General features: G+C 51.7%; 11 protein-coding genes across 11 annotated transcripts; 5 read left to right on the top strand and 6 right to left on the bottom strand.

The window, feature by feature from the left end:
- Positions 1 to 293: 293 nt before the first annotated feature.
- On the top strand, positions 294 to 2,141 carry BDV38DRAFT_292963 (Dyp-type peroxidase; the record flags this gene model as incomplete). Its single annotated transcript, XM_032062130.1, has 8 exons — positions 294 to 355; positions 409 to 643; positions 714 to 1,018; positions 1,074 to 1,166; positions 1,228 to 1,338; positions 1,394 to 1,473; positions 1,531 to 1,830; positions 1,900 to 2,141. 8 exons carry the CDS (start codon positions 294 to 296, stop codon positions 2,139 to 2,141), a joined length of 1,428 nt encoding a protein of 475 aa, XP_031913573.1.
- An 882-nt stretch (positions 2,142 to 3,023) lies between these two features.
- On the bottom strand, positions 3,024 to 6,956 carry BDV38DRAFT_271351 (cytochrome P450; the record flags this gene model as incomplete). Its single annotated transcript, XM_032057302.1, has 12 exons — positions 3,024 to 3,448; positions 3,503 to 4,039; positions 4,102 to 4,527; positions 4,581 to 4,620; positions 4,681 to 4,877; positions 5,156 to 5,394; positions 5,450 to 5,654; positions 5,714 to 5,891; positions 5,956 to 6,267; positions 6,322 to 6,422; positions 6,473 to 6,749; positions 6,801 to 6,956. The coding sequence occupies 12 exons, from the start codon at positions 6,954 to 6,956 to the stop codon at positions 3,024 to 3,026; spliced, it is 3,093 nt and encodes a 1,030-aa protein (XP_031913572.1).
- Positions 6,957 to 7,178: 222 nt separating this feature from the next.
- BDV38DRAFT_283060 (cytochrome P450) lies at positions 7,179 to 9,002 on the top strand (the record flags this gene model as incomplete). The annotated part of the gene is made up of 7 exons (XM_032059952.1): positions 7,179 to 7,217; positions 7,275 to 7,506; positions 7,566 to 7,648; positions 7,708 to 8,155; positions 8,203 to 8,316; positions 8,388 to 8,787; positions 8,843 to 9,002. The coding sequence occupies 7 exons, from the start codon at positions 7,179 to 7,181 to the stop codon at positions 9,000 to 9,002; spliced, it is 1,476 nt and encodes a 491-aa protein (XP_031913571.1).
- Positions 8,954 to 10,596, bottom strand: BDV38DRAFT_292957 (Zn(II)2Cys6 transcription factor domain-containing protein; the record flags this gene model as incomplete). Its single annotated transcript, XM_032062129.1, has 3 exons — positions 8,954 to 10,392; positions 10,447 to 10,510; positions 10,568 to 10,596. The coding sequence occupies 3 exons, from the start codon at positions 10,594 to 10,596 to the stop codon at positions 9,115 to 9,117; spliced, it is 1,371 nt and encodes a 456-aa protein (XP_031913570.1). The 3' UTR covers positions 8,954 to 9,114.
- Positions 10,597 to 11,815: 1,219 nt separating this feature from the next.
- gliK (gamma-glutamyl cyclotransferase gliK) lies at positions 11,816 to 13,052 on the bottom strand. Its single transcript, XM_032064079.1, has 2 exons — positions 12,335 to 13,052; positions 11,816 to 12,258 (listed from the first exon to the last, which is right to left on the bottom strand). The coding sequence occupies exons 1-2, from the start codon at positions 12,812 to 12,814 to the stop codon at positions 11,917 to 11,919; spliced, it is 822 nt and encodes a 273-aa protein (XP_031913569.1). The 5' UTR covers positions 12,815 to 13,052; the 3' UTR covers positions 11,816 to 11,916.
- BDV38DRAFT_87721 (major facilitator superfamily domain-containing protein) lies at positions 13,053 to 15,086 on the top strand. The gene has a single exon (XM_032064078.1). The coding sequence runs from the start codon at positions 13,291 to 13,293 to the stop codon at positions 14,944 to 14,946; it is 1,656 nt and encodes a 551-aa protein (XP_031913568.1). The 5' UTR covers positions 13,053 to 13,290; the 3' UTR covers positions 14,947 to 15,086.
- A 343-nt stretch (positions 15,087 to 15,429) lies between these two features.
- BDV38DRAFT_292955 (P-loop containing nucleoside triphosphate hydrolase protein) lies at positions 15,430 to 18,073 on the bottom strand (the record flags this gene model as incomplete). The annotated part of the gene is made up of 7 exons (XM_032062128.1): positions 15,430 to 15,742; positions 15,802 to 15,944; positions 16,002 to 16,502; positions 16,560 to 16,902; positions 16,959 to 17,531; positions 17,582 to 17,973; positions 18,023 to 18,073. 7 exons carry the CDS (start codon positions 18,071 to 18,073, stop codon positions 15,559 to 15,561), a joined length of 2,187 nt encoding a protein of 728 aa, XP_031913567.1. The 3' UTR covers positions 15,430 to 15,558.
- A 520-nt stretch (positions 18,074 to 18,593) lies between these two features.
- BDV38DRAFT_271344 (pyridoxal phosphate-dependent transferase) lies at positions 18,594 to 21,532 on the top strand (the record flags this gene model as incomplete). The annotated part of the gene is made up of 7 exons (XM_032057301.1): positions 18,594 to 18,794; positions 18,850 to 19,054; positions 19,111 to 19,523; positions 19,580 to 20,019; positions 20,209 to 20,902; positions 20,960 to 21,046; positions 21,104 to 21,532. 7 exons carry the CDS (start codon positions 18,594 to 18,596, stop codon positions 21,530 to 21,532), a joined length of 2,469 nt encoding a protein of 822 aa, XP_031913566.1.
- Positions 21,533 to 21,981: 449 nt separating this feature from the next.
- Positions 21,982 to 24,832, bottom strand: BDV38DRAFT_271343 (cytochrome P450; the record flags this gene model as incomplete). Its single annotated transcript, XM_032057300.1, has 7 exons — positions 21,982 to 22,208; positions 22,272 to 22,880; positions 22,948 to 23,016; positions 23,068 to 23,155; positions 23,213 to 23,347; positions 23,795 to 24,350; positions 24,411 to 24,832. The coding sequence occupies 7 exons, from the start codon at positions 24,830 to 24,832 to the stop codon at positions 21,982 to 21,984; spliced, it is 2,106 nt and encodes a 701-aa protein (XP_031913565.1).
- Positions 24,833 to 25,113: 281 nt separating this feature from the next.
- BDV38DRAFT_283051 (uncharacterized protein) lies at positions 25,114 to 26,184 on the top strand (the record flags this gene model as incomplete). The annotated part of the gene is made up of 5 exons (XM_032059951.1): positions 25,114 to 25,530; positions 25,580 to 25,593; positions 25,646 to 25,732; positions 25,785 to 26,026; positions 26,081 to 26,184. The coding sequence occupies 5 exons, from the start codon at positions 25,114 to 25,116 to the stop codon at positions 26,182 to 26,184; spliced, it is 864 nt and encodes a 287-aa protein (XP_031913564.1).
- Positions 26,185 to 26,362: 178 nt separating this feature from the next.
- Positions 26,363 to 27,632, bottom strand: BDV38DRAFT_87507 (uncharacterized protein). Its single transcript, XM_032064077.1, has 2 exons — positions 27,141 to 27,632; positions 26,363 to 27,087 (listed from the first exon to the last, which is right to left on the bottom strand). The coding sequence occupies exons 1-2, from the start codon at positions 27,536 to 27,538 to the stop codon at positions 26,541 to 26,543; spliced, it is 945 nt and encodes a 314-aa protein (XP_031913563.1). The 5' UTR covers positions 27,539 to 27,632; the 3' UTR covers positions 26,363 to 26,540.
- Between the last annotated feature and the right edge of the window lie 169 nt (positions 27,633 to 27,801).

Genomic DNA, 27,801 nt, shown 5'->3' with positions numbered 1-27,801 from the left:
CCTTAGCCAATTTTGGCATCTTTGCCTTACAACCTCTTTAGGTTTTCCATCCAGTTCCGATCAGAGTCATACACGCAATGGCGTGCCATCAAACCATGGTGTTGCATACCCCAGTATTGCTGGCTGTTCAGTCCGGCATTGCGCGGAACATGTATGGACGGTTCCGATAATGGCCTATCTTCAAAAAGTCGATTTAAGCTATAAAGGCAGCTCTATTGGGGCTCCGTGTGTGTCGATTATCTCGCGTGCGGCTATTGTATTACCGGCTCGACTACTACACTCTCATTATGAAGATGGCATCTCAGGAGAATCTGACGACAGGAGTGAATAAGGACAACGTGCAGGGTAACATATGGTGAATGCTCTGGAGGCGGTTTGTCTTCGCAAAATCATGTTAACCTCACATAGGCCGGGTTTGCCCAAGGAGTTTGAGTTGTTCTACTTTTTCAAGATTTCCAAGACGGACAGCTTCCGGCGCCATCTGCGCTACCTGATTCCGCATATAACTACGGCAAATAGCGCCCTCAAAGCTCGAGACCAAATTGCGCAACACAAGGCTGCAGTATCGAATGGGCGTACCCACCCCGCAACGATTCCACTGGCCGGGGTAAATATTGGCTTCAGCGCTAATGGCCTGAAGAAGGTAAGCGAGTGGTCATCCCCACCCCGGGACCCATCCTGGGGTCAGAGATATCGCTAATCTCAGGCTCTAGCTGGTGAAGAACGAGAATGACCGCTTGAAGGCCGGTCCCTTTCTTGGTGGCATGCTTGCCGATCTGCAAGGTGGGACTGCTGGGGGTGAAGGCCGGGATAATCCAGAGGACTGGGAGAAGCGTTTCAAGGAGAACGACATCGATGGCATAATTCTAGTCACGGGCGATTCCGAGAAGACCGCTTATGCGAAGCTATATGAGGTGAAGTCTCACTTTATCGGCTTCTTCTGGTTCAACTCCAGCATCGAAGACCGCTTCACGATCCCTGGATATAAGCGTCCGGGCCAGGAGAGCAATAAGGAACAGTAAGGCACTCCGCTTCCAGTGCAATACATTCCGATAAGATTTAACCGCTAGTAGCTTTGGGTACCGTGAACATATCTCCCAGCCCCAGCTTGTCGGGCTGGACCCGTCCCCTACTGGGGATAAAGAACCTCCGCCAGTACCACCAGGGTAGGGACAGCTTTCTGTACAAACCGTATCGAAGTGTGAAGGGACACTTACAGGGCACCAGTTATATTATCACCAACACCGACCAAGACCCTTCCCCTCAGCCGGATTGGGCGACGGAAGGTAGCTTCCTGGTCTTCCGCAAGCTGCAACAGTTAGTGCCGGAGTTTAACAAGTAAGTCTCCAATACTTACCCTATCTTCTCTCATCACGAACTCATTAGTGCCTAGATGGTTGAATGAAACAGCCCCAAAGCACGACCTGACCGCCGATCAGCTCTCTGCACGCTTGATGGGCCGGTGGAAGAGTGGTATGTACTTGGAAAACTCCTCTCTCCCATTCCGTGCCAAGTTCTGAAGGACAATAGGAGCTCCCTTGTGTCACACACTCTGGGAAGACAATCCCGCTCTGGCGGAAAATAACGATTTTGACTTTAAGCCAACTAATACCCAAGAGCATTGCCCTTTCGCCGCGCATATACGCAAGGCTAGACCGCGTGGCGATCTGGCAGACAAATTCAGCAGTGCAATCATACGGCGGGGCATACCATATGGTCCGGAGGTTACAAAAACAGAGCAAGACCAGCAAACAACGAAGGAAGATCGTGGAATGCTATTTGTCTGCTATCAAAGCAATATTTCAAATGGATTCCGGAGGATCCAAGAGCGTAAGCCATCCACATTGATCCAACTCCTAAACGCTATAATGGAAGACGTCCTCTGACAGCTACATCCAGAGTGGTGCAACAAGAACACCTTCCCCTCAGGCAAAAAGCGTATCACCGGTGATCCAGGACCGGGAGCCGATCCAATCTGTGGTCAGCCTAATGGGCCAGACCCGTTTGTGATGGGATTGTGTGATGGCAAGAATAATAACATCCATGTGGATTTGCATTGCTGTGTGATTCCTAGAGGAGGGGAGTACTTCTTCTCCCCTTCCATTGCCGCACTGAGGAAGATTTCGAATGGCTCAACTTGAAGAGTTTCCTGCCAGGGACTGTCCTATGGCTTTTGTCGCTCTCTTTCAACTAGTAATGAATCTGATATTGCACAATTGAAGCAAATATTCGGCCTTAAAACCGACTTCCCGGGTGCAATAATCACAGCATCCATTTCACCTACTACCACGAATGCGTAGACTAGTTTCCCACATTTACTCCTGTGCCCCACCATATGAGTTAGTTTACGGGTTGGGGCTTCAGCCAATGTGATATGGGGCAATGCCCTCTCACGTGTCTCAATCTGCTGGTTCCGTATCACTTTGTAATATACTGTTTCAAGTCCACCAAAGCCAGCTTCTTGTCAAGATTGGCCCGATTACCCGTTACAAGTCTTTCACTCGCTGGTGAAATATCATCTTCGCATAGGGCCATCTTGCGAAATATCTAAGTAACTGTCGTGGGACGGGATAGAGCTCTGATGACCTTCACACGTTATGCATATCTGCGGAACCATAGTATGATACACTGTTATCTACGGACCAATTCGACGGATTATGGGGATAAGGGGTCATTAGGTCAAGAGGTATGGGTACTTAATCTAAGGTAGACCACGCGAGGAGGTATGGATATGAGAATTGGAACACCATAAAATAAGACGGGATTAGCTCGAGGTGAAGTCAGCCAACATGCGTCGCTTTCGCCAAACTATATGCCTCAAAATCGAGATCGGCACTGGGATACGAACGGATAGGGGTTTGGTATGTTTTGAATGTGAATTGAAGTTCAATCATGGTGTGAATCCATCGCCATTCGATCAAAGGAAAGTGTGATAGTCCGAAAGTGACAACATACACAAGCATAACTCGACAGGAAGTCCGAAGCCTTTAACAAGACCCACAATATAGTACAATGTCGCCATGCTAGTAAGAAAAGATGGATTTCTGCTTCTCCGGCAAGCCCAGAGTTGCCCGCAGGCCATCCTCGCTGCTTGTCTGCGTCTTGGGCACAAACCGTGCCAGACCCAGGGACCTCCGTTCCAGCCGAGGCACCATGCCGTCGATCACGTCGATGGTAAAGTTATCGATGTTCATCTGGTCCTCGGATCGAATGATCTGGCGAGCCTGGATGGTGGTGAGGGTGCGTCGTTCGTCAGCCGATAAGCTGGCATGGAGCTCTTTCAGTGCGCCCTCCGTTCCATTCTGCGAGTTGATCGCAGCCACCTTCGTCATCACAGCATCTTGTTCTTCACTACTAGCGGTTTGGAACGCCTGCATGCAAAATTCGATCGTCTGGGCGATCTCAGCTTGGGTGAGATTTTTGTCTACATCGGCTGTGCCTTGGATGACTGTTTACTGAGTTAGTGTAGTGCTTCAATGGCCAATACGAGAAAAGAGCTTACTTGGTCGGAAGAAGTCAAAGGCACGGTTGAAGCTGTCCTCATCGAAGTCGGTCAAGACAGGTTTCTCGCGGTCAGAGATCTGTTTCAGTGCACTCATCACCACCAGAAGGAAGCGGGTATAGCCCTCGGCCACCTTTTTAGAATGCCAGCTGACGGCGGCCTGTTCCTTGCAATCACCTCGCTGTGCAGCCCGGATCGTAAGGGCAGCTGATAGTCCGCTAGCAAGGGCCAGGTGGACTCCGGATGAGAAGAACGGATCGATGAAACACCCGGCGTCACCCACAATTCGTAGGTAAGGACTGGCGTAGCTCGAAGCGTTGTAGGACCAGTCGGAGGCCGATTTGAGGTCTGACTGCAGCTCGGCCTTATCCAGAAGCTGCCAGATTCCGGGGGTGTTTTGGATTGTGTTCAAGTAAAGATCCTTCGTCGTTGAGCCTGTCTCACGCTTTTTCGCCGTTGCGGTCTCCTGGTTCATGACGACCCCGATAGATGTAGTGCCATTGTGCAAGGGAATGAGCCAGACCCACCCGCTTCCATCTGCAGAGTCATTGTGAGCTAACATGCCTGGCACGAAACCAATTGCTGAGCACCGTGCGTACCTTCGATTGCCTCGAAATACGGATCCCCTTCACGAGGAGTTCCGACTCCGTACGAGCCGGCGTTGGTCCAGTAACCCCAGCTGGCGACATTCTTCAGGCCTTGGTTATACCGACGGTTCTTCATGTACTTGGTGCTGACCAAACCAGCCCGTCCGGTTGCATCAACCAAGTATTCGAAGGCGATCGATCCTTTTTCGCTTGTAGCTTTGCACGACCACGTTGCGGAAACGGGACGTCCCAGCTCAGCGAGCGATGGTTCCACCGTCATTTCGTCGATCTGTTCAAACTCAATGCTATTCACCTTGACGCCATCGAACACTTGGGCGCCGTTCTCTCCTGCATGCTTGAACATGAGGTGATCTGCTTCGGACCGCACGACGTTCCACGCATGGCTCCCCGGACCTCCAGCAGCGAGGAAGTCGGTGTCTATAGCCCATTAGTTCCACCGTCTCTTGTGGACTTCTCAGGAGATTACTTACAAGCTTCCGGCTTGGAGTTGAGTTTAAAAGCAGCCCCATTCTATTAGAACATTAGTTCTGTTGGCGATTTCCAGCCGGGCACCAAAGTGGTGAAACCAACCTTATTCACAAAGCCATAGCTGTCGAACTTGGAGTCCAAATCAATAAAACGAAGGAAATGTCGGATCGATGGCAACATGCTCTCGCCAATATGGTATCTGGGGAAGACATCGGCTTCCAGGAGAACAGTGTCCACTCCCTCGCGGGCCAACGCAGCAGCGGCGTAAGAGCCAGCTGGACCGCCACCCACGACAAGTACTGTGCACTGGTTTGGAATAGGCATCTTGATTATATTCTTACTGTGTTTGGGAATATTGACTGCTATACCAGGGGTGGTATGGGTCTGCTTTAATATAACTCTCTCGACGGTCATTGTTTGCTTCGCCCGCAACCCCGGGAACCGACGAAGAGGCCGGTCTCCGACGTAACAGTGACATCTCTCAGTTTGGGACGCATAGTTTAGGAAGCTTGACTCAATTCCGACTACATGGTCTCCCCATAATTCATATGGCTTACTCCGTGCATCTAATGACGACCCTCCGTAGCATTTCCCAGCGACCGAACCATCACCATCGCCAGAGGGTTTGGCATGATGCGAACTCCATCCACCATATTCGGGGGCCTCTCAAGTATGCCCGTCTTTTTCATTTCTGCATGATCAAACTGAAACTCGTATCTGGAAAGCAAGGACACAATCATGAGCTTGATCTGGTTGCTGGCATAATGTCGACCAGGGCATGCATGAGTGCCGTATCCCCAATTCAACTCCGATGCACTGGATTATACTTAGCCTAAAGTTGTAGCAATCACCATAGAAACAAGAATCATACCTAGTAGATGCATACTGAAATTTCTGCTCATTCCCCTTGATCGTGCGCAACTTCTCGAACCGAGAGCCGTCAAAGGATGTCGGGTCAGTCCAAAGTGACTCATCTAAATTGACCATCATGGATGGCGCCGAGACTGAGACCCCAGCTGGCACCGTGTTTCCATCTGGAAGTCGGAATGGCGATAGTGCGAAACGACTCACGCTGACTGCGCGTAACAGTCCTCTATTAGTGGCGATTCACCGTTCTAGTAGAACCAAGACTTACCAATTCCGATAGGGTTCAATCTTTGCGACTCCTTCAAGAAACTGTCGCATTTCCGCAGGCTTGACAACGCGGCTGGAGTCCATTGACCGTTGCATGATTCTGATACTGACATGATCTCATCCCTTAACGGCTGTAGATACTCCGGGTGGGCCAACAGATCATAGAAGAAATGAACAAGCTATAGCAGACCATTATATTGTTAGTCCTCTCATCGTATACTGAGCTGCTCCGGTGCCTCCTACCTGAAAGGCAAGATTATAAGTCGCCGCTTGAACGGCCTCCAGTTGCAACCGCGTATGAAGGATCATGTCATCTTTGTTGTCCGGATAGTTATTGATAATCCATTGCATGAGATCGTTAGGCACTTCACCTTTCTGCTGTAGACGGGCTTCTAACGTTGGTCGCAACAGCGCAGTTGCCCGTTTGAATTGACGGCTCATCTCTGCCGTTTCGGGCAGAAAGATCCCTTTGAATGGTCGTAGTGCCCAAGGAGTATTCGACATCTTTCCCGCGACTGTCACAGTGGAGATCGCATAGTCGAGAGTGAGGTCGATCTGTAGCTGTCAGCGAGCTATCCGTGAGACCAAGAGAAACAGCCACCCATTTACCCATTCCTGGTTGCGAGACAGCGGTGACTGAATGAACGAGCGGCTGATGTGCAATGACACCAGCTTAATCATGGTCGGGAACAAGGCGAGCGACTTCCAATCTGGAGAACAATCAGTTGTTTGGCTCGCACTGGACAAGATGAAAACTTACCGGGGCAACGACCAATTTGCGATGAGACCGTCCGTTCGGCTTCTTCCTGCAGCAGAGCAACACTCTTACCAGCATTTTTCATCAATCCAGCTCGGACAAACTCAGCCAGATGGTCACTTTTCACCATCTTGGTATACCGTCCCATGAGACGTTCGTACACTTCGCGGCCCAAACTCAGCTTCTCCTCCGGGGCGTAGGCTATGGTAGAGAGACATTTGAGCGGCACAATCACCGTCGGAATATCTTTAGTCGCAATTTGGAAACATGTCTCGGGATACTATTTTGACTTAGAAGTTCACTCTCGTCACATTAGAGGATAATAACTAACCCGCTGCGAGCCCTCCTTCAAGGCTTCCAGAAGGTTAGAGCCATTAGCGTCACCCACAGCTGGGATCCTATGCTGGCGGCGAGCGCGATAAACTATCATCAGGGTGACAGCCAGCGCTGCCAGGTACGGCCAGTACAAAGTTCCGATATCGTTCATTATGATGCTCATCTTTGAGTGTAATTGCCGCTTAGAGCGTACCAGAAGCAATGCCCGTAACCTGGGGCGTTTTATGCCTGTTCTCGCTTCTCGGAGACCGAACGTCGATTGTGCAGTCCGACGACGGAGATATATATATCGACTAAAGGACTTCCATTACGTTCTTTCTACTTTGATTGAGCGTTATCTTGAGCTTAGCGGCCAATAAGGTATTGGGGTATAATGTTGTTCTCTTCGGCGCCCTTGACGATCATCTACGGTGTACGTCTACAGTTCCCATCCAACTGCGAAACGACTAACTAAAACACCAACCACCAGCTGATTTCCTTTGTTGTGACAAAGACAATCTACAATTTATACCTTCACCCTCTTCGCTCCTATCCGGGCCCTTGGCTGGCTCGTGCTACCCGCTGGTATTACTCCTATTATGTGAAAGTCGGTCTTCTGCCGCAAAAGACAAAACAACTGCATGATCAATACGGGTCTTGTGTTCGGATTGCCCCAGACGAACTATCGTATAATACGGCAGAGGCATGGGAAGATATCTGCGGTACGACATCCCTCGAGCCATGAGATAGCGAAAACTAACAGATTTCGTTGTGGAATCAGGCCACCGAACTGGCCAACGAACTGAGAGCTTTGAAAAGGATCTGACCTTTTTCCCACCTGCACCGAATGGAGTCGACTCAATTGTATGTATTCCAGAAACCGTCAATAATGTGGAAGGTCGCGTTAACCGTGCAATATGTAGATCGTCGCCAAAGATGATGTCCACAGACGATTCCGACGTCTCCTGTCTCACCCCATGTCCGATAAGGCGCTGGGAAGCCAACAGGACATCATCACCGGGTATGTCGACCAACTGATTCACGAACTCCGTGAACGCAGTGAAAAGTCTGAGGTGGTCGATATGGTCCGCTGGTTCAATTTCACTTCCTTCGACATACTCGGTGACTTAGCGTTCGGCGAGTCATTCGGCTGTCTCGGAAGTGGTGTCATGCACCCGTGGATTGAGCTCATTTTCACGTCCATCAAATCCGTCATGGATATGCAGATTATCCGCCGCGTCCCCGGTCTATTCTCACTGATCCTCGCTATTGCCGGATTACAACAGAAGCAAGATCTGCAGGAGCAGTTCATGTTTTGCCAGAAGAAGGCCCGCGAGCGATATACGAAGGAGACCACCCGGCCGGACTTTAGTATGTCCTCCATCAGTCATGGTATACGTCTTGCTAACTGTTGATAGTGACATATATTCTCCGTGCGACGGAGGAGAAGGGTATGACGCCGGAGGAAATAGAAGCCAATGCGCAGATCCTCATCATGGCTGGCAGTGAAACGACGGCATCAGCTCTTTCCGGTATGATCACTCCGGTGGACAAGAAAAGTGGTGGTGATTTTATCTAACACATGTGCCGTCGCACGGTTTAGGAACCCTGTTCTATCTACTGAAAAATCCAATGGTCATGCGGAAGCTTCGCGAGGAAATCCACACCACCTTCAAAACCGAGCCAGAGATCACCATGCGATCCACCCAATCCATGGAATATCTACATGCTGTCCTACAGGAGGCAATGCGCGTCTATCCCCCGGTCCCCTGTACGTTCCCTCGGACTACCCCTCCTGGTGGGGCAATGGTTTGTGGTAATTTCGTTCCAGGAGGTTATATCGTGGGGGTTAACCAGCTGGCCGCCATGACTTCGGAGAAGAACTTCAAGGACCCGTTGAAATTTGTCCCGGAGCGGTGGTGCGGCGATGAGCGATATCAAGAAGACTCTCGCAAGGCCTACCAGCCCTTCTCGTACGGACCTCGGAACTGTCTGGGGAAGAAGTGAGTTTACTTACTTGTAGAGATTGTTAGGGTGAATGTACTAACCAGCTCCCAGCCTGGCATATGCTGAAATGCGTCTCGTCCTCACACGATTGCTATGGAACTTTCAGTTCAATCTGTTGGAGGAATCGAAGGAGTGGCATGCTAAGCAAAAGGTCTGGATGATGTGGGACAAGGGAGATTTAAAGGTTCGATTGACGCCATTGAAGCATTGAGCAATGAAATAGAAGATTGGTCATATATGAAAGCTAGTCGTGTGATGCTTATTGCATAGATTGTTTAGCGTTATTTATATACATAACAAAGGAAACTCGTGATATACAGGGGTCAATGAGAGTCTGAGATCGCGGAGCAAAGCTTCTTGACTCGCGCTTCCAGCGCCGTGCATGGATTGGGCTCCAAGGGTATCGCATCTCGCAAGTTACTCAATACCTGTAAACATCGCTGGAGCTCTCGTTGCAAGAGATACGACCGCAGGGCCAGCTGCTCGTCTTGGTTAATCTGGAATAGTCCAAAGCGAAGGTTGGGCAAGACATTTGCCCCCGTAAGTTCATCCCCGAGAGCAGACAAGTCTCGGCCTCCGATGCTCGCTCGATCGCTGTCGCCGGCGGAGCCCTGCTGCATACTGCATTCGAACAAAGTCACAATCTGATCGATAGCGATAAGCAGTAACATGGCGCAGTTGGAGCCCTCTTTATGGGCCCCTTTGCTTAGGATGCGGGAAATCTCTCCGAGAGTAATTTTATTCGTCTGCATGACCACATCCAGGGCCACAACGCCGCCCTGAATTCGGTGTTCGAGGAATTCTACTATGCGGTTGCAGATAAGAATTGTCCAGCTTCGGTAATTGTAGTGGTGGGGCTGGCGACCGCAGTCGGTCTGGCAGCCTATCTGAGAGAGCAGTTCACTGTAGGGGAACGTTGAGTTCATGTATCCCTTGTTACTCTGACTGGAGTGCCCACAGGATGCATCTGAATACGGGCGTCGTTTGACCGGTGGGCCGTTGTCGAGCGTGCTGACGGGAACATCCATCGGATGGAAGTCCTGAATGTGTAGATCGAGGTCAGGAAGCGCAGGGATTGGTGTTGTAGGCTTGTTAAATGGGCAGAATAATCCACCATCTGGTATGCCGGCCGTGTGAGAATCTGCGATGCTATGGCCACTGTGGCTTGGAGGCTGCAAGGAGTGGCCTCGGGATGGACCTGGATCTTGATCCGAGGATATTAACTGGCTGGGGAGAATGAAGAGATCGGCAGGCTCGTAAGTGTTCAAACTTTTGTCGCTGGCTTCCGTCCATTCGGGGAACAGCGCGCTGTGAGACTGGGGTGAGAGCGCATCGGGAGCCGCATCTTCCTCCCCAAAGTCTGAACGGCTGTGGCGATCGTTCTCCGATTGCTGATCTGTCTGGAACCCCACAATTCCGTCTGCATCTGGCAGTGTACTCGCCGTTTCAGGTCGCTGTGGTGCCTCTGTCCTCGTGCGGACGGCTTTGTTGCCGCGTGCCCGAACTCCCGGCACCTTTCCCACTCGTGAGATGGCATAGACACATTGATATTGGAGGTTGTTACATCGGTCACAGCCGGTGCGTTCTCCGCTACACCGCACCTATTCATCAGCCAGGTTAACATCTTTCTGCGTAACATCCTTGGTAGATCGTACCTTGGCTGCATGGCACTGATTGCAGGCAGATCTCCATCGGACCGGCTTGGTGGATGAACCTGCTCTGCGGGTCCAACAGGGTTAGTAAATTTCGTGGGGAAATATATTCTGGAAAACCAACCGCTCGGTGGTAGAAGTAGTAGAGGACATCTGGATGGTGGAAGTTTCGAAGTTGAGCACGCAATAGGTTTCACCGGAATGAAGCCGATTCCTTATATTTTACAGGGTAAGCTTCCCCAGAAGAATGCACCGAAAGACCGTCTGTGTCTTCCCAAATTAGCAGTCGCTAAAGAGCACAGCCAACAAGCTGACAGATCTAGACGATATTCCTCTTTTGGCAGGGTTTTGATCACAATTGCCGCGCCATGCCTCTACCACCGCAGGATGCCGATACTAGCGTTCCTGTCAGCCTGTGGTTGAGGCAACAGTCCCGATATCAACTCACAAGGGGCCTCAAAGCCGATTTGGCCCCCATGCCATGCATGTTCTAGGTCTGAAAAGGTTCGTCTGAAGGAGTCTGGTGGATCTATCAGGGATATGTACGCCGGCTGAAGTCGGTGATTTGGTTAGTACGGTCTGGTAGATGGGCCAGCATTCTACCATTTTCTCACCTCCACACATGTTTCTTCACAAATTACTTTACATCAATGCTCTATAATAACACTAGGCTCGAAGCTCTCAATCTAATACGTTGTATGACTGTCTTCTACCTAAATGACTGCCTGACAGCGTGATAAACTGTGAGAAAGATATGATTCCAGGACTGCTCCCCACGTCCGTGAAAGTACCCCGCCGTAAGCGATTATAGGGCAATTCTGTTTCATCAGGGGTCCGCTCTTCAACCTAATCCTGCAATAATGATTTCGTAATACGCTCGTGGCTACTAGAGAAAATCATAGCCGGTTCTGATTAGTCGGGACGGGCCATCCCGATATAAAAATACGCTGGCCCACATGATTCCAGAGAGATGTGGAGGGAAGTTCCAACACAATCAAAGGACTGCTCGTCACCCGACGAGCGGTATTAGGCTAATCTCAATTCCTCCTAGTTAATATGCAATGGCTGCCCCCCTAGCTTCAGAGTTCTCCTGCGTCCGACTAGAAGCAGTAATCCACACGAATGTCCCTACCCTAAACCCTAACCCTACTTTAGTGTTGCAGATCGTCGGAAGTCAATCAGTGGGGGAGAAAAAGACTTCGCCTCGCTCCAAACAATGATCGTCGAATGCCGCTACTGTTCTAAAAAAGAGAATTCTGAAGGTGCCTGTCAAATAACAAATCCAGAGCTCGCAATCAGTCACTGTGTTGGTTTTTGTTGATCCCCTGACGCGTCCTGAGAGATTCTTGAGCTAGTGGACTATTAATTTAGAATTGTTTTTCTTTTCCTCTCGCATTCCAAAGAAACTAAACATGCAGCTAAACTATGATGTGTCTGGACTTGCTCGGCTATACCAGGAGCAAAACTCCACATTTATCCATTGAGTTGCATTCCGCCCGGAAAGAGTCCGTCACCACGACCCCAAATTCTCGACCAGATCAAATCGTGAATCCACCACATAGTAAACATGGCAAATCGCACCAAAGCTCGCACCCCTTCCGGCACGTGGCCATCATCACCAGGCCCAGCACGAGCAGCGGCATGAGTCAGGAGACTGAGAAGCGTTAGAACCGGAGTCCAGAACCCCAGAAAGAGGGTGACACCGATGCGTGCCCACGTCGTAGCCGGAGGCTGATAGCAGGGGTGTTTGTGACGAATCTGGGCAATGTAATTGGCCGGAAAACCTGCAGCTCGGGCTCCGTCAAGGATGAGACTCTGGGCGAGGATAAAAAATCAACTTCATGATCCACGAGGGAGAATAGCCTCAAGTCGGCACAAAGATAATACGAACCATGTAGCGCTTACTCGGTCGAGACTCCGGCCACCGTTCCATCGTGCTGACCAGAGTCAACACAGAGAGTTCTGCACCCCAACGCTGTTGATCCTGTGGCTGGATTGGCCGTCCCCGTAACAGAGCCTCCTCGTAAGCAATCCCGCCCCCTTCAGAGGCGATGATCTTGATCCACTGGCTCCAAGTGATCAGATAGGCCGTCCCGTGCAGGGGCAGCTCGCACGGTCCATCATGTTTCTCATCAGTGGGTCCTGCTGAGCCAACAGCTGCGATGGACGCGAATGAGGGCTCACGATAAGGAAAACCCGCGCTCGATAGGGTTAAACGCCAACCGGGGACCACAACAGCAACAGCCGCTTGAGGTGTGATCTGTCGATCCTCACGAAAGGTCTGCGACGAGAGGTTGGATCCATATGCCAAGTACCAGACCAGTCGGTCTCGGTCTGGCTCAAATTTAGGGAGCACCAACGAACCAGCCATACTGTAAGAGGAAATTGGCCTTCAAAACTTGTTTGCTCCAATACTCCCTTGGGGCAAAAACACATGGAAAAAGAAAAATCCCACTCAGAGTAAACGTCTGATGCAGCAAAAATGCAACAAAAATAAAGACCCTCCACAACCTCTGCCTCGAGGCTAAGCTTAAACCCTCGATGGTTCCCAAAACGGCCCCCGAATGACAAATGGCACCCGAAGGAGGCATGAAACTATTGATTTCGTGGAGGCTGAGGGCCCCTTTCTTCGGCCACCGGGCGTAGAGGTCCACCCTTATTGCTCTCCTTGGCAAACCGAGACACCCAGCGTCTGGGGATAGTGTCACCTATTCGAAAGCTTGAAGCATTGGGGTATTTTTTTTTTTATTATTCGTTCCTGGTGCAACGTTAAAGATATTGGCTCGTCGGTCTCCAGGAAGTCTCATTCATACCTACTCCGACGGGGCCGAGCACCGTCGACTCGTCATGGACGTACCATCGCCGTCGGCAGAAGATAGTCAACCGGAGAGGCAGTCAACTGGCACCCGTGGCACTCGTTTCTGGGCGGTTTTCGTCTCCTTGTGCTTTGCGTCCTTTGTGGCCTCGCTCGATATCACCGCTATTACCACCGCATTGCCCACCGTTACGCGCGAGCTCGATGGCGGCGAGAACTATGTGTGGATTGCCAATTCGTACACGCTGGCGTCGGCCGTCGTGCAGCCCCTGATCGGACAGATCTCCAACATCGCGGGCCGTCGAAATCCCATGATCATCCTCATGTGCTTGTTCGCTCTGGGGAGTGGTATCTGTGGCGGCGCGACGTCCACGGGGATGATGATCGCCGGCCGCACCGTTCAAGGCCTAGGAGCCGGAGGAATTCTTCTGTTGCTGGAAGTCATCGTGTGCGATCTGGTCCCCTTGCGCGAGCGGGCACAATATGTTGGGATTGCGTTGTCGACATGCGCCTTGGGGATCTCGCTCGGTCCGCTGGTGGGAGGCGCCTTGGTTCAGCATGCCACTTGGCGATGGGTCTTTTACATCAATCTACCCTGTGCCGGTGTGGCCCTTGTGGCTTTGGTTCTGTGTTTGAATGTGCAGCATAAACGGGAGGCCAGCTGGGGACGGGCGTTGGCCCGAGTCGACTGGGTGGGAAACACGATCTTCATTGCGGCCATCTGTGCCATTATGTATGCTCTGGTCATCGGCGGATCGGTTCACCCCTGGTCGTCGTACCAAGTGTTGGTTCCACTAATCCTCGGCGCATTCGGTTGGGTCCTCTTTCACATTTTTGAGGCCTCACCGTATTGCCTAGAGCCGACGATGCCCCCACGGCTGTTTCGCAACCGAACCTCTATGACGGCATACGTTCTGGCCTTCCTCGCCGCGATGCTGATGCAATGGGTAGTGTACTTCTTGACCCTGTACTTCCAGACAGTCAAGGGACAATCCACCACCATGTCCGGTGTCGACGTCATCCCCTTCACTGGGTTCATGATTCCCTCTGCCATCGTGGGTGGCGCTATTATGAGCAAGACAGGGGTCTATCGTCCGTTGCACTGGGCAGGGTTTGCCCTCCTCTCCATCTGTATGGGTGTTTTTAGCACCTGGGATGCAGGGACGCCAAAGGCCGAGTGGGTGATTTTGCAATGTCTCGTAGGTCTCGGGCATGGACTGCTTTTGACGAGTGTTCTCCCTGCCATTCAAGCTGCGCTCCCCGAGTCTGATAATGCGGCTGCAACGAGTGCCTATGCCTTTCTCCGCAGTTTTGGCTTCGTCTGGGGCGTCGAGATCCCAGCCGTCGTGTTTAACGGCCAGGTCGACCGTTTCCTCGGTCGGGTCCACGATGCGACCGTGCGCGGCAAACTCGCTCACGGCGGCGCTTATTCTTTGGCGGGTACTTCATTTCTTTCCCAGCTGAGCGAAGAAGCAGGCGCTGTTCGGAGTATCTACACCGATAGCTTACAGACCGTGTGGCAGGTGGGAATGGCGTTTGCCTTGCTCGGGTTCGCCTTGGTCGTGGTGGAAAAGCACATCGAACTGCGCACGACGCTGGAGACAGACTTCGGCCTCGAGGGGTCTGAGGATCGTGCGGCGACGTCGGTTGAAGGGGTGGAGACTGGTCCAGTATCAAAGGCTCAATAGGCTCTTTTCTATGTCTTGTTATGGTTGGGGTAGAACTACCACAGGGTATGCAATTGTAAAATAGACACAGTTATCAATCAACAAGTGATATACGGTAATTTCACAATACTCCAGAAATGGATTGCGTCAATTTGTACCTTCAGCTTGTCGTAATTCAATAAGCTTTCCACCCGCAAGAGCTGGTAGAGAGCTTGGCCTTGCACCTCAATAGATTCTCAACTGGCTGCTATGTACTGTGATATGATTTCTGTCAGTTGGGCACGCATTGTAATGGAAGTCCTTAAGTTGGTTGCTAATGTGTTAGTTGTTCTAACCCGCCGTTGATATAGAATAGGTATTCTTTCCTCCGGAATATATATTTTGATGCCAATTAACGCGCACTCCCTGAGTCCTTCAAGAATATATTATATATTCCATGATCAGATAAACGAAGGCTACTTTGGATACTGTATTAAGGTGCGCATTTCTACCAGGGATTGTGACTTTTGTTTGCTATAGGGCTATCTTGTTCAATATTCGCGTTTGTAGTTCTACTTTGTCGAGTTCATGTTTTGAACTTGAAATTCCTGGGTCAAATAAATAGCTAAAAATAAAATAAACTCAACAGATAATTCAAGCGATGTCCACCAGAGTGGCATTGCAATCCTTTTTCTCCTTCGCTTTGGTCTGCTTCGCCCACATTTGGCTATACATTCCATTCGCTGCTAATAGCTCTTCATGCGTTCCTTTCTCGACAATACGTCCCTGGTGCAAGACAATAATCTGGTCGGCCTTGGTGATGGTAGAGAGACGGTGACTGGACGGAGTAAGTTTGATATACACCCACGCTTTCAGAAGGTGTAATAAGTGACTTACGCAATTGTAATAGTCGTCCTGCCCTTCGCAATATTGTCCAGCGCCCCCTGAATCAGACGTTCAGTTTGCGAGTCCAATGAGGCCGTGGCTTCATCGAGAAGCAGAATCTGCGGCGATCGGAGGAATGTCCGAGCAATCGCGATCTGAAGGTCCTATGGTTAGTAACTGGCCACGAAGTACTTGGCGATAGTATGACTTGCCCTTTGCTTCTCTCCACCAGACAGCCGCAGCCCTCGTTCGCCAACCTTGGTCTCATAACCGTCGGGAAAGCTCAAGATCCGATCGTGGATACTGGCTGCACGACATGCCGCATACACTTCTTCCATCGTTGCATGAGGTCGGGCGTACAGCAGGTTGTATAATAGCGTATCATTGAAGAGGATTGTATCCTGTGGGACAACGCCGAGGTGGCTTCTCAAGCTGGCGATGGTCATATCCCGGGCATCGACGCCGTCGAATCGAACGGAGCCTGCTGCGACATCGTAAAACCGGAACAAGAGCTTCAGGATGGTGGACTTGCCGCTCCCACTCTCTCCCACGATAGCGGTTGATGTCCCGGGTTCGACGGTGAAACTCACATCCTGCAATGCCGGACGGCGCTCGTCGTAGGCAAAGTTCACATTGGTGAACTCCACGCGACCAGCGCAACTGGTGAGGTCGATCGCGCCGTCTCGATCCTGGACCAACGGCTTTTCTTTGAACTGTGAAACTTGGTCAGTGGGCAATCATCGCTGCCTACAATGAGGGAGAAGGCTTACCAAAGCGAGCATCCGCTCAGCGTCGACAAGGTTATTCTGGACCTGGGTGTAGAAGCTTCCGAAGAAGTTCAAGGGAGCTTGGAGTTGGGCCAGGTAGGTGAGTAGCGTGACGAACATGGCGACTTGCTGCATGTCTGCGGAAATTTGATACGCGCAAAGCAAGCAGACGATCGCCACTCCTGCCGTGAAGAGCAAATTCTGGGTGGCGTTGAGCAGGTTGAGTGAGAAGAAGACAAAGTACTCGGCTTTTTGGAAAGCTTGCACCAGGCGGTTAAAGCGGCTGATCTCATGAGGAACGGCCGAGTTGTGATGAACTGTCTCATAGGACATCAGGGCATCCGTCCTATCTTCGGTTAATCCACCTGTGGAGTGTCTTATGAAGACTTAGAGAGAGCTTACTTCGCGGCCTCCATCTCCCGCTCCCGATTCACCATCTCGCGGCGCGCGCGGCCGCGATACTTGGCCATGTATATCGTTACAAAGAGGTAGAGCCAAGTCACAGTGATTACAATGAGAGAGTAAAAGGCGTCAAACTGGATCAAGAAGTACAGCGCAGCAATCCACAGATCGGCGACCATGGGAAACAGCTGGAATACCAATCCATCGAGGAAGGTATTGAGTGCACTTCCTTTGCTGAGTGCGCTCATGACCTCTCCAATGCGCTTGCCCAGGTGGAATTCAAGGGATAAAGAAAGCACATGGTCAAACGCGGAGGACGTGAGTCGGCGGTACGTCGACTGGCTCACGGGGATCCACAGAAGGGCCCGGATGGATCCAATTACGCCTTGCTGTCCTTGAAGGGCGCGCAAGGCAATGTAAATGGCAATCCTTTGGTAAGGGATTGTGCCAGAGCCCAGGTGGGCCACGACAATTCCGAGTTGATGGGGCACCAGGATATTCACCACGCGTTGAAGGACGAGCAGAACGAAGCAGAATATGGCTCTTAGTTGCAAGCGACGGGAATCAGATGGCCTATTTCCTGGTTTAGTTAACATCCCATTGAGGCAACGAAGACAACCGACCATAAGAATGGGAACAATGTGCTGAACCCAACAACATAGTCCAGCCATCCACCATGCTGCGCATCTCGGACCGGTTTAGAATCCACGTCCCCTAGTAACGGCTCGGTTTCATCCAGTTGGATCCGCGACCATGCGTACATGGGCTGGAGATAGAACGCAACCATGGCGACGAACAAGACTAATCGCACCATGACCAGTCCCAGTTGAAGGTACTCAACTCTCGAGAGGACAGAGGCTGGACTCTCTTGGGACCAGAACATCGCCAGTTGAAGACCCTCCATAATACTGCCGGCAATCCATGCATGGGAATGCGACAGAGATGGAGAAAATGGCACATCAGGATCTGGAAGCAAGCCTGCCGCCAGGAACATGAACACCGCGATATTCGACGCCTACGCCTATCAGAAACTCTGGGTATTAGAGAAGCTTGCAGGGACATACCAAGAAACCTTTGTCAACCCACCAAGCCTCCACATGAGGACTGATACTCATTGCATATCCAGTGGTGGTAATGGAAATTGCCTGCCCAACGCTCACGATTAATCAACACATCCAATGAGAGAGAGTTCTGCCACTGACCAAATCGAAACATTGTACGAGCTGCAGCCAAAAGATGGCCGTAAACGCAGCCCTCCGATGCTTTTCATACCAAGCGCCCGTGGCGCTATCTCTGTGCTTCCGGTACAAGGCAATCCCTAGCCTCGAAAGGAAATAAGAGAGATAGATAGTCCCCGGATAGGCCCAGCACAGGGCCAGTGTTAGCATTCCCAGCCGCATTGTGAGATAATTTACAGCGTAGCAGCTCACAGGAGGTGAGGCAGCTTTAGCATCTCGGGGGTTGTTGATAAGTAGCAGATAGATGAGGGCTCAGTGCTGTTCGGCCCCCGAAGCTGGGGGCACCGACGATCACCACGTCGGATCTTATACCCATAGAAATTACCTGGACTGCCCATGAGATGTCACCAAGCAAAAGTATCGATTCTCCAAAGTCAAATATTCCCAACAGAGCAAGATGGCTTCTGCTGGCGCAGGACTGTCGAAGCGTGGTGCGTCCAATGTTGACGCGATCATGCCTGGTATCCGTGCTGCCTTGCTAGAGCGCACTCGACCCACTGTACCGCGCATTGATCTATCGACCGCTGAGAACTGGTTGTTGCGAAATGAGATCATTGAGTTGACTAAGGATGCCATACGAGATGGGTTGAAACCTCACGTACACCTCCACTCCCCTGCCTGAACACTCGTTCGTGCTGATCTGAGACGCACAGCACTTGTCATACCCGAATGAGTTCGCTGGAGATGCCGACCTGATTAAGGCTCTGGCAGCATTCGTTAATGAATACTTCCACCCCCATATCCCGGTGGAACCAGATCATATCGCAACCGCGCCTGGTGCGGCCACCTGCCTGAATACTTTCCTGTACAATCTTTGTGAACCGGGCGAAGGCATTCTCGTCCCGGCGCCCTTCTGGAGTATGTATCACATATGGCAAGTGAAGGCCATGCCGGGACTGACGTCTCTTCTGTAGATGGCTTTGACTGGCTCTTCACAGCCCGATCATCAGCCGTGCCGGTAATGGTTCATGTCGAAAGAAGTGCAGATACCCTGACGGCGCAGTTGATCCCAGCGCTGGAAAAGGCTTATGAAGAGTCTACAGTTCCGATTCGAGGTCTTCTCCTCACAAATCCCCAGAATCCGTACGGACAATGCTATCCCCGGTCCGTCATGGAGGATTGTATCCGCTTCTGTCATTCTAAAGGCATCCATTACATCTCCGATGAGGTGTACGCGCTGTCCAGTTTCGAGAATCCCGAGCTACCAGATGCACCGCCATTCGCCTCTGCGCTACAGATTGATGTCAAGGGAATTGGTTGTGATCTTTCTCGAGTGCACACATTCTGGAGCACCAGCAAGGACTTTGGCTCCAGTGGCTTCCGCGTGGTAATTTCTCCTAGAGTTCCAGACCTCTTCTATTCTAGCTAATAGCCTGAATACAGGGATGTAGCATCACACAGGCTAATGAGGCGATGCATGTCGCACTTGCTCTCGCGTCCAACACGGAGTCGTCCAGTCTCAGTGCGGTCGCATCGACAGCCCTCCTCACATCTCCTCGACTCCCAGATCTTCTCCGATTGAATAGAAAGAGGCTACAGGAAGCATATTGCCTCATGACGAACTTTCTGAAAAGGAATCATATTCAATATATTCCCGCAAATTCTGCCCCATTCCTCTTTGCCCGTGTGGCTCCGCAGGCTCAGACCTGGGAGGATGAGAAGGCTGTGATCGCCCAACTGAAGGAAGCCGGCGTTAATGTGAGTGGAGGCAAGGCATATCATGTAAATGAAGATCAGAAAGGTTGGGCACGGTTGACATTTGCGCTGGAGCCATCCCGCGCGGAGGAAGCAATCAAGCGCATGGAAACAGTTCTAGGGAAGCAGTAAATTCAGTGGCTGTGGGAAAAGAGGCTGTCTCGGTCGCCGAATAGTCTTCGGTCTTTACAAATAGTTAGGGTACATCAATGGAGCTCTCTGTCATTTCACCCTCTCGAATCTTCTGCTCGATCAAATGAGTATCAACCTAGTTGTGCCAGCAGTATGTCGAGCAACGCAGACACATCGTCCCTCAGTAACTGGGACTTATATCCCACCAATGGCTCCATTACACCCCATCTTGTGCTTGTCGGTGCCCAAATCCTACTCCTCAGTGGCCCTCAATTTCACGGCCGACGAGCTCTTGCGGTGACGACGATTCTAAGTCTAGCAGCCATTGCGCAATACAATCGATTCACCAATAACCCCGGAGTTGCCAATTTGTTCGCACTCGCCTGGCCACATTGGCTCTCTGCCATAGAGAAGATCGTCTTTGCCTCCCCGGGGGGACCTGAGGCAGACTTATGGAGAGTGGACCGGGTCCCTCACGAGGCCATGACCTGGCCCGTGTTCGGATGGCGAAAGATCAAATGGGCCGTAACTCTCCTATTGAACCTGCGAGGTATCCGCTGGAGCTTCCAAGTCAAGAATGTACCGAGGATGCCAGAGCGCATGACGCGCGCTCGATTCCTGCGGTGGCGACTGAGTGAATTGATTTGGGTCTTGCTGATGGCGGATCTGGTCTCCCAAATGACCCTTCGTTTCTTCTTCACGGATGCTGCAGAAGCCGTGGGAAATATTGACTCCAAGCACATCACTATCCGCGATGCTCGTTGGGGATGGAGCTTTCTCAAAGCGTTGACATTTGGGCTGGGTCCATATTTCTTTATCAACATGCAGTACCTCGCGGTGTCTATCCTGGCCGTGGCCGCGGGAATTAGTCGGCCTGAGGTAGGCTTCTGGTCCATCACGCAAGAGCAATAGATAGCGATACTAACGTCTTGCTAGGACTGGCCACCTTTGTTCGGCAAGCTGAAGGCGGCTACAACCGTGCGAAACTTCTGGGGGACCTTCTGGCACCAAATGCTACGAAAGGTATGTCCTGTCCCGGTATTATTCTCTCGTCCAGAGCTCACCGGTGGCATTGAATAGTCCTTGAACACCATCACCGGTGCCTTCGTCGACGCCGTCGGAATCCGCCGTGGGACCAATGCATCGTCCTATACCCAACTCTGGCTCGCTTTTACCATCTCCGGTATGATGCACGCTCTCTCACAGCTTCTGATGCCTCGTCCTGGCAATGTCACCCCCAGTGAAATTGCTGTCGGTATCTTCCTGTTTTTCCTATGGCAGGCGTTTGTGATTACGATGGAGGACTTCGTCATCTGGCTCTGGAAGCAATGGTATGGCTCCTATCAGCCCCGATGGGCACCACTTGTCGGGTATCTATGGGTGATGGTCACCTTTTGGGTTGCGCTGCCGTGGCCTGGTGATTCCTTGTGCCATTTGAAGATGGGAGAGGTGCCTCCTCTACCGTTTACTGTAGTTGCGCCTTTTGTGCAAATGATCCCGATCCCGTAAGTCATGGTCGGCAGAGTGTCTCATCCAAGTGTTTTGAGTCGACGCAGTCGATGTACAATAGAATATGATGTCTTGGTCTATGAGTTCCAGATTACATTTCTAGTGGGCAACATTAGATCAGATCGTCGCTTTGAACCACAGTTCAACCAGTTTCATTCAATACTTCCTCTTTTAGAATCCTATCTCTATTCTTCTTTAGACAGGTTTCGGCTACGGATCAAGATTTCGGTGTCCGGAGCAGCCACCAGCTGCGCCTCAATGGCAAAATCCTCAGGACGATCATGGACAGGGCGCGGTTGGGCCCACTGGAAGTCATAATCCATAATCAGCTTCGCCAGCACTAGTTTGATCTTGCGAATGGCGTAGAATCTGCCCGGACAAGCATGGTTGCCGTAGCCGAATCTATATCACATTAGGTACTTAAACAACGAGATCATGAATAGGGACACCTACTGCAGGAATTTCTGGTCGATTGTCGACGCGAGCCATCGGTGGTTCTCGCCTTGCTTCTGACGGTATCTGGCAAACCGGAAGCCATCGAATTGGTGGGCGTTCTCGTAGTTGTCGGGGTCATAGTGAATCGCCAACGCCGGTGCGATGACGTTTGTTCCCTTAGGCAGGGTTAGACCGTCGTGGAATCGGAAATGGTCGTCCATGACTGTCCGAGCCACAGTTACTAGTGAGGTCTTATCAGTCTATGGTGTCTCTTATTAGATGTTGGAACACTTGGGGTACTCACAGGAACCCGCCGGGTGAAGCCGCATTGTTTCCCGGATGAAGCTATCGAGTAAAGCCATTTGGGACAGAGCTTTGTCGGTCCAGCCACTGTGTCTGGCGACCACGGTGGAGATCTCCTCACGGAGAGGCTCCAAGTACTCTGGATACGCAAGCACATTGAGCACACACTGAGTGACGCCCACACCGGACGCACTGCTCGCAGCAAAGGTCAGATGCAGCATATGATAGACTTGATGTAAGGGCTCATCGTCTCCGGGAAAGGACGGAGCAGTATCGATGGTCCACTGCAGCGCATCGGGATACTTGGTGGCTACATCGACGCCAGATTCTTTCTCCTGTCGTCGTGCAAGAACGTGGGGCAGGAGAACTTTTGCGGCGGCATTGCGGTCCCTCAGGTGAAGTCCGATGGTCAACCAAGCGACCAATTTGCGTAGAGGTCCCAAGCGAACGAAGTTCCAAAAGATGCCGCTGATAAATAGCGATCGTGAGAACTTAGTAGTAATCGCAAGGTATTCTTCGTTCCGACAGAGTTCTTTTCCCACCAGGATGCGGTTAGTCGTCCGGTGCACGATGGCAGCGATGAGGTCGGAGATATTGAACTTCTTCCAGTCTATAGCCGTTGGCCAATCAGTACTTGATTCAAATATGAGTATCCGAAGTCGTATATGTGTACATACCAGGTAAAGAACCTATTTCCTTCTCAATAGCATATTCCGCCTCGTCGCAGAGCAACGGTGTCAGTTGGGCTAATGTGGATCAGTATACCTTTCTCTCGATCGCAAGTGACATTCACATACTTAGTCTAGTATTCAAATGCTTGACAACCACGTCAATCTCCGTTGTACTTGCGTAGAGATGGCCGACCGAAGCCTCCATGTTCAGACCCTATTCGTCACTTCATTAGCCGGACATGTCACCTTCGCTGAATATTTAGGGTCATACATCGCTCAAAGCTTGAAAGAAGCTCAGGCTTCGAGGGCTCGCACGTTTGATATCATCGAAATACTTGGACGGCAGAACCACGTAGTCGTGGCCGAAGACTTTCGTGAGAAAAGGTTTGCCCAATGCTTTGTTGAACTGCCCATTGTCAGCTTCTGAGTGCAACACAACACAACACACGACGAAATCGCTCACCTGCTCGTAGCCAGCTTTGGCATATTTGGGGAGATCAAATCGTGTCGGTTTCTGCCAAGTGATCCAGGTCCATAGGCGCGACTTTCCCATCCGTGGAAATCTCTGGGCACTGCGTCCGGACAAAAGAGCGATCGCCACACAGAGGCCCACCGTGACGGCGGCCCATGCAGAACTGAGAAGAGACATTATAGGTTTGGGGCAGTGAAATACAAAATGTAAAAGATAAAGTGGTGGGTACAGACGTTATATAGATTGATGACTGTGGATTAGGGCTACTGTGGGCTGAGAATCGGCGACTCATCGGGCTCGGAGCCCGAGATACATACAACATCGAAGATACAGCTAAACATTTTCCTCTTCTTGCCATATACGATATCACTACTGAGGTACCACGGAGCTCAGTGGCTTCGACCATTTCTCTGCATTCACTTGCATCTGCACACCTCCGGCTGCAAATGCGCCCATCACCACTGCCTGCGTGCCAATCTTGAATTGTGACCCGGCGTCTCCCGCCACGAAAACGCCAGGCACAGTGGTCTCGTTGAAGGGGAATTGTGTCTTAATGTGACCTTCTGGAGTCATTTCCACACCCAACTGCTCCGCGAATGGCCCACGAATGTTGGTTCGCGGTCGATGTACCATGAAGCCAACAATTTCGGACTGACCGTCCTGGAAGTGGACCTCCATCTGCGCCCGTTTGGGATGCTGCACGAACTTTGCAATCGGTCGCGACTCGGCCCGGAAGCCGCAGGGCCCCAATTGTAGCTCGACCTCTTGTGCCAGCTCGTTATTTCCATGGGTGTAGATAACGACATTATCTGTTAGGTTCCGCGCTTGGAAGGCCAGATGCCGTGCTGCGAAGAAGCTGGCATCACCGTCAATAGCCAGAACGCCTCCAGATGCGCATCCACGCTCCTCGTAGCCCCGGTGGACGAGGCAATGGAAGCTAGATGAGTGTCAGTAGTCTAGAAGAGTAACTCGATCTGTGTCTCCATGAGATACGTACATTCCCTGGGTCCAGCATTCCGCAAATCCGTCGATCGTGGGAAGAACATCCTCCACTCCCATAGCCAAGATCACTTTCCGTCCCAACCACTGTCGTTGTTTAGTATCCCAGACACAGAAATATCCTTTGTGGGGTCCATCTGTAAGCTGGGCCACCTTCTCTAGTTTGACATTGGCAAATTCGACTGTGCTGTACTTGCTCAGAATGTTGAGTTTGGCGGCGTCACGGAAGCGCTTCGGGTCCTGGCTATCCCAGGTGGGAACGGTGGCGAGATGAGGCGCCTGGTCATTACGATGGATACCCTCATCGAAGACGACAGCTGTGTGGAGCGTACGCACCAGACTGAGGGCGGACGACAAGCCCGCAATGCCGCCGCCGATGATCAAACAGTCGTGGAGAGGGATGGAGGATTCAGAAGCCATTGTGACAAAACGTTGACGTAGGCCTTACTAGCAAGTGGAATTCAGATGATGGCAAGATAAGTGATCCGATGTACGGATGAACATCCCATCGGACATGATATACGTAGGCCACCATAGGCACTGCCGGTCACCGATCGGCTTCCCAACTGGTAGACGCAGCCGGGGGTTGCGAAACAGAAGTACATAACTTGTCGTGAGTCAGGGAGGACAAGTCATATCTTCACTAAACTCGTCTCACACAGACACCTCTTCGCACGAGCTAATCATTGACTGATTCCAACATGACCTCACTTGCTCACTATCCCGCTCAAATGAGCTTTATGGCTCCGCGCCATGCATCGGATGAGTCCCCTTTCTATCGATCAGCCGCTGATGAGGGCTTCGAGGTATGCAACTTCACACAGCAACCACACAATGTCACCGTCCATGATGCTCGTCCGCTCCGCGATTCCTTCCAGCTCGACACGCATGGGTTTGCTTTCGCCGTGGATTCCGACGGCAACCGCCCTGAGATTCTGGAGACCATCCGCGCTGGTGACAAGGAGGCAGTCCGTGAGGTCTACTATCCCCTCGTGGAGCAGATTATCAAGCGGCAAACGGGTGCATCACGCGTGGTCATCTTCGATCACACGGTGCGACGTCGTGAGGTCTCCCTGGCTGGGAAGAACCCTAATGGCCGCGAACAGCCCGCAAGCACGGTAAGCGTTCTTGTCCGTGAGTAACTAGCCCGCAGCTAATGAGTGTCAGGTTCACTGCGACCAGTAGGTGCCATACGCCGTCTCAATCTGTACTCCATTGACCCTTTTTTTGCAGGTCTCCCCTTGGTGCCCGGCGCCGCGTCTACCAGCATCTTCCCGAAGAAGCCGACCGGCTTCTCAAGGGTCGCGCGCAAATCGTCAAGTATGTAATCCTTTCCCTGTGGAGGACTCCAGTCTCATCGTAGCGACTGCAGTGTCTGGCGTCCTCTCCGCGGCCCCGTCCAAGACTGGCCCTTGGCTGTCATGGACTGCAGTACATTAGCCAGAGCGCATATCCATCCGACAAAGCTCTACCGCAACCGATTTGAGCTCCGTGGTGAGACCGTCAGCATCAGCCACGACGAGAACCAACGCTGGTACTATCTTGATGGACAACAAACCGATGAATGCACGTTGATCAAGATCTGGGACAGTAAGGAAGGCATTTCGGGACATAGTATGTTCATCCGTTTTGACTTGATAGTGGAACGTCGGCTCACAGTGTTTACAGTGTGTGCCCATTGTGCTTTCCAGCATCCTGATACCCCGGAAGATGCTCCGCTGCGTGAAAGTGTTGAAGTGCGGTGCTTGGTCTTCTATGAGGACCATGCGTAGGAAGCTTTGTAGTATATTTTCGGTTAGGATTTCAATGGCAACTGGTTTTCTTCTTGAACTTGGAACAAACTTCGGCGTAGGGATTGAGTTGGGAATGAGTCTGGACCAAGCCGTGTCACGTTGCCCTTCCCGTACTTTAAACCGACATCATGCGTTGAACTCTCTATAAATTCGTCAATTGGGGTAAAATGATTTACAGACTCTCCACTCATCTCTAAGCCACTAATATCTACATGTTGTCTTGACGAAATTACCACAATATAATTACAGACGCGGCTTCGACACAGGTTCACTGGATAAGGAAATTATTATAACAAAGGACTCGCTCATGAACTACTTCCACTTGGATATCACACTTATTTCGCCTTCTCATCAAACGCCAGCTGCGAGACCACACCCACCGCTGCCAGCGATCCATTACTCATGGACATACTGGCCGCCTTGATGGCCATGCCGCAGTCGCCCGTGGCGAAGCAGCCCGGTGTGGTGGTCTCACTGAAGGGAGGACTCGCCACGAGCTCTGTGCCCTGCGCCGAGAGCTCCAAGTTCAGGTTATGCTCGAAGTCCAAGCGCGGCGTCGTCTTCATGGCATGAACCAAGAACCCCTCCTCCTTCGTGGTGCCATCCTCCAGCTCCACCCGGACGGGAATGCCGTCAGTCTTGTGGAGTTGCTTGATGACCCGGTTGTCCAGGGTCAACCATTGGTCCTTCTCGATCGAAGGGCGGAGCTGCGCTGCGAGCTCCCCATTGCCATTGGTATAGATGGTGACGGTCTTGGCAAGGTTGTGGGCGAGTCGAGAGAGATGTTCGGCGGGTTTGGGGTTGGCAACCGGGCCAATGGCCAGGACGCCGACGGAGGGGGCACCGCGCTCTTCGAATCCGTGGCAGAAGAGGCAGTGGTAGCTATACCAGCAGGTGAGAATGGAAGCTGTGCGCATCAGGTCATCATGACTTACATGGACTTGGACCAGCAGTCGGCATATCCTGGCAGCTCCGGGATCTCATCCTTCACACCGGTGGCCAGGATCAACTTCCGCCCCTTCCAGACCTTGCCGACAGCATCAGTGGCCTCGAACTCACCGGAGTCGAGCTTCCAGATCTTGTGCAAGGCCACGTCAGCCAGCGTCACGGTGTTGTAACGGCCCTCGGTCAGCTCTTTGCGCGCGGCGAGCCGGTAGTCATGGGGATTGGCATGATCCCAGGTGGAGACATTGTGCATATGCTCGGTCGGGTTGCGGTAACTCTTGGAGTCAAAAACAACCGCCGTGCGGATCGCCCGACAGAGACCGAGGGCAGCAGCCAGGCCAGCAGGACCCCCACCGACAATCAAACAATCAAAGAGCGGAGCAGCCATGGTATGAGGAGAGAAGGGAATAGCACGGAGATCGACGGGGTAAAATGAGTCGTGGGGCCAGCTCTGGGAGCGGAACGCCCTTTAAATCTCTCCCTCCCATCGTCTTTCCAAGTCAACCTAAGCCCCGGTCACCGACATCCCTAAGATTGAGGCCGGAGACTTTTGGGGCGAAATGTCGCCGAGGCCATTCATGGATCCCTTGTGGATCTTTGTCTTTTAGCTCGGGGAGTCTTCCCACGGATGTCGATCCCGCTGTCCTTAGT

This window comes from Aspergillus pseudotamarii (assembly GCF_009193445.1).
Source record: "Aspergillus pseudotamarii strain CBS 117625 unplaced genomic scaffold BDV38scaffold_27, whole genome shotgun sequence".
Taxonomy (NCBI): Eukaryota; Fungi; Ascomycota; class Eurotiomycetes; order Eurotiales; family Aspergillaceae; genus Aspergillus; species Aspergillus pseudotamarii.
Note: the sequence above shows the minus strand (reverse complement) of the source record. Positions and strands in the feature narration are given on the sequence as shown.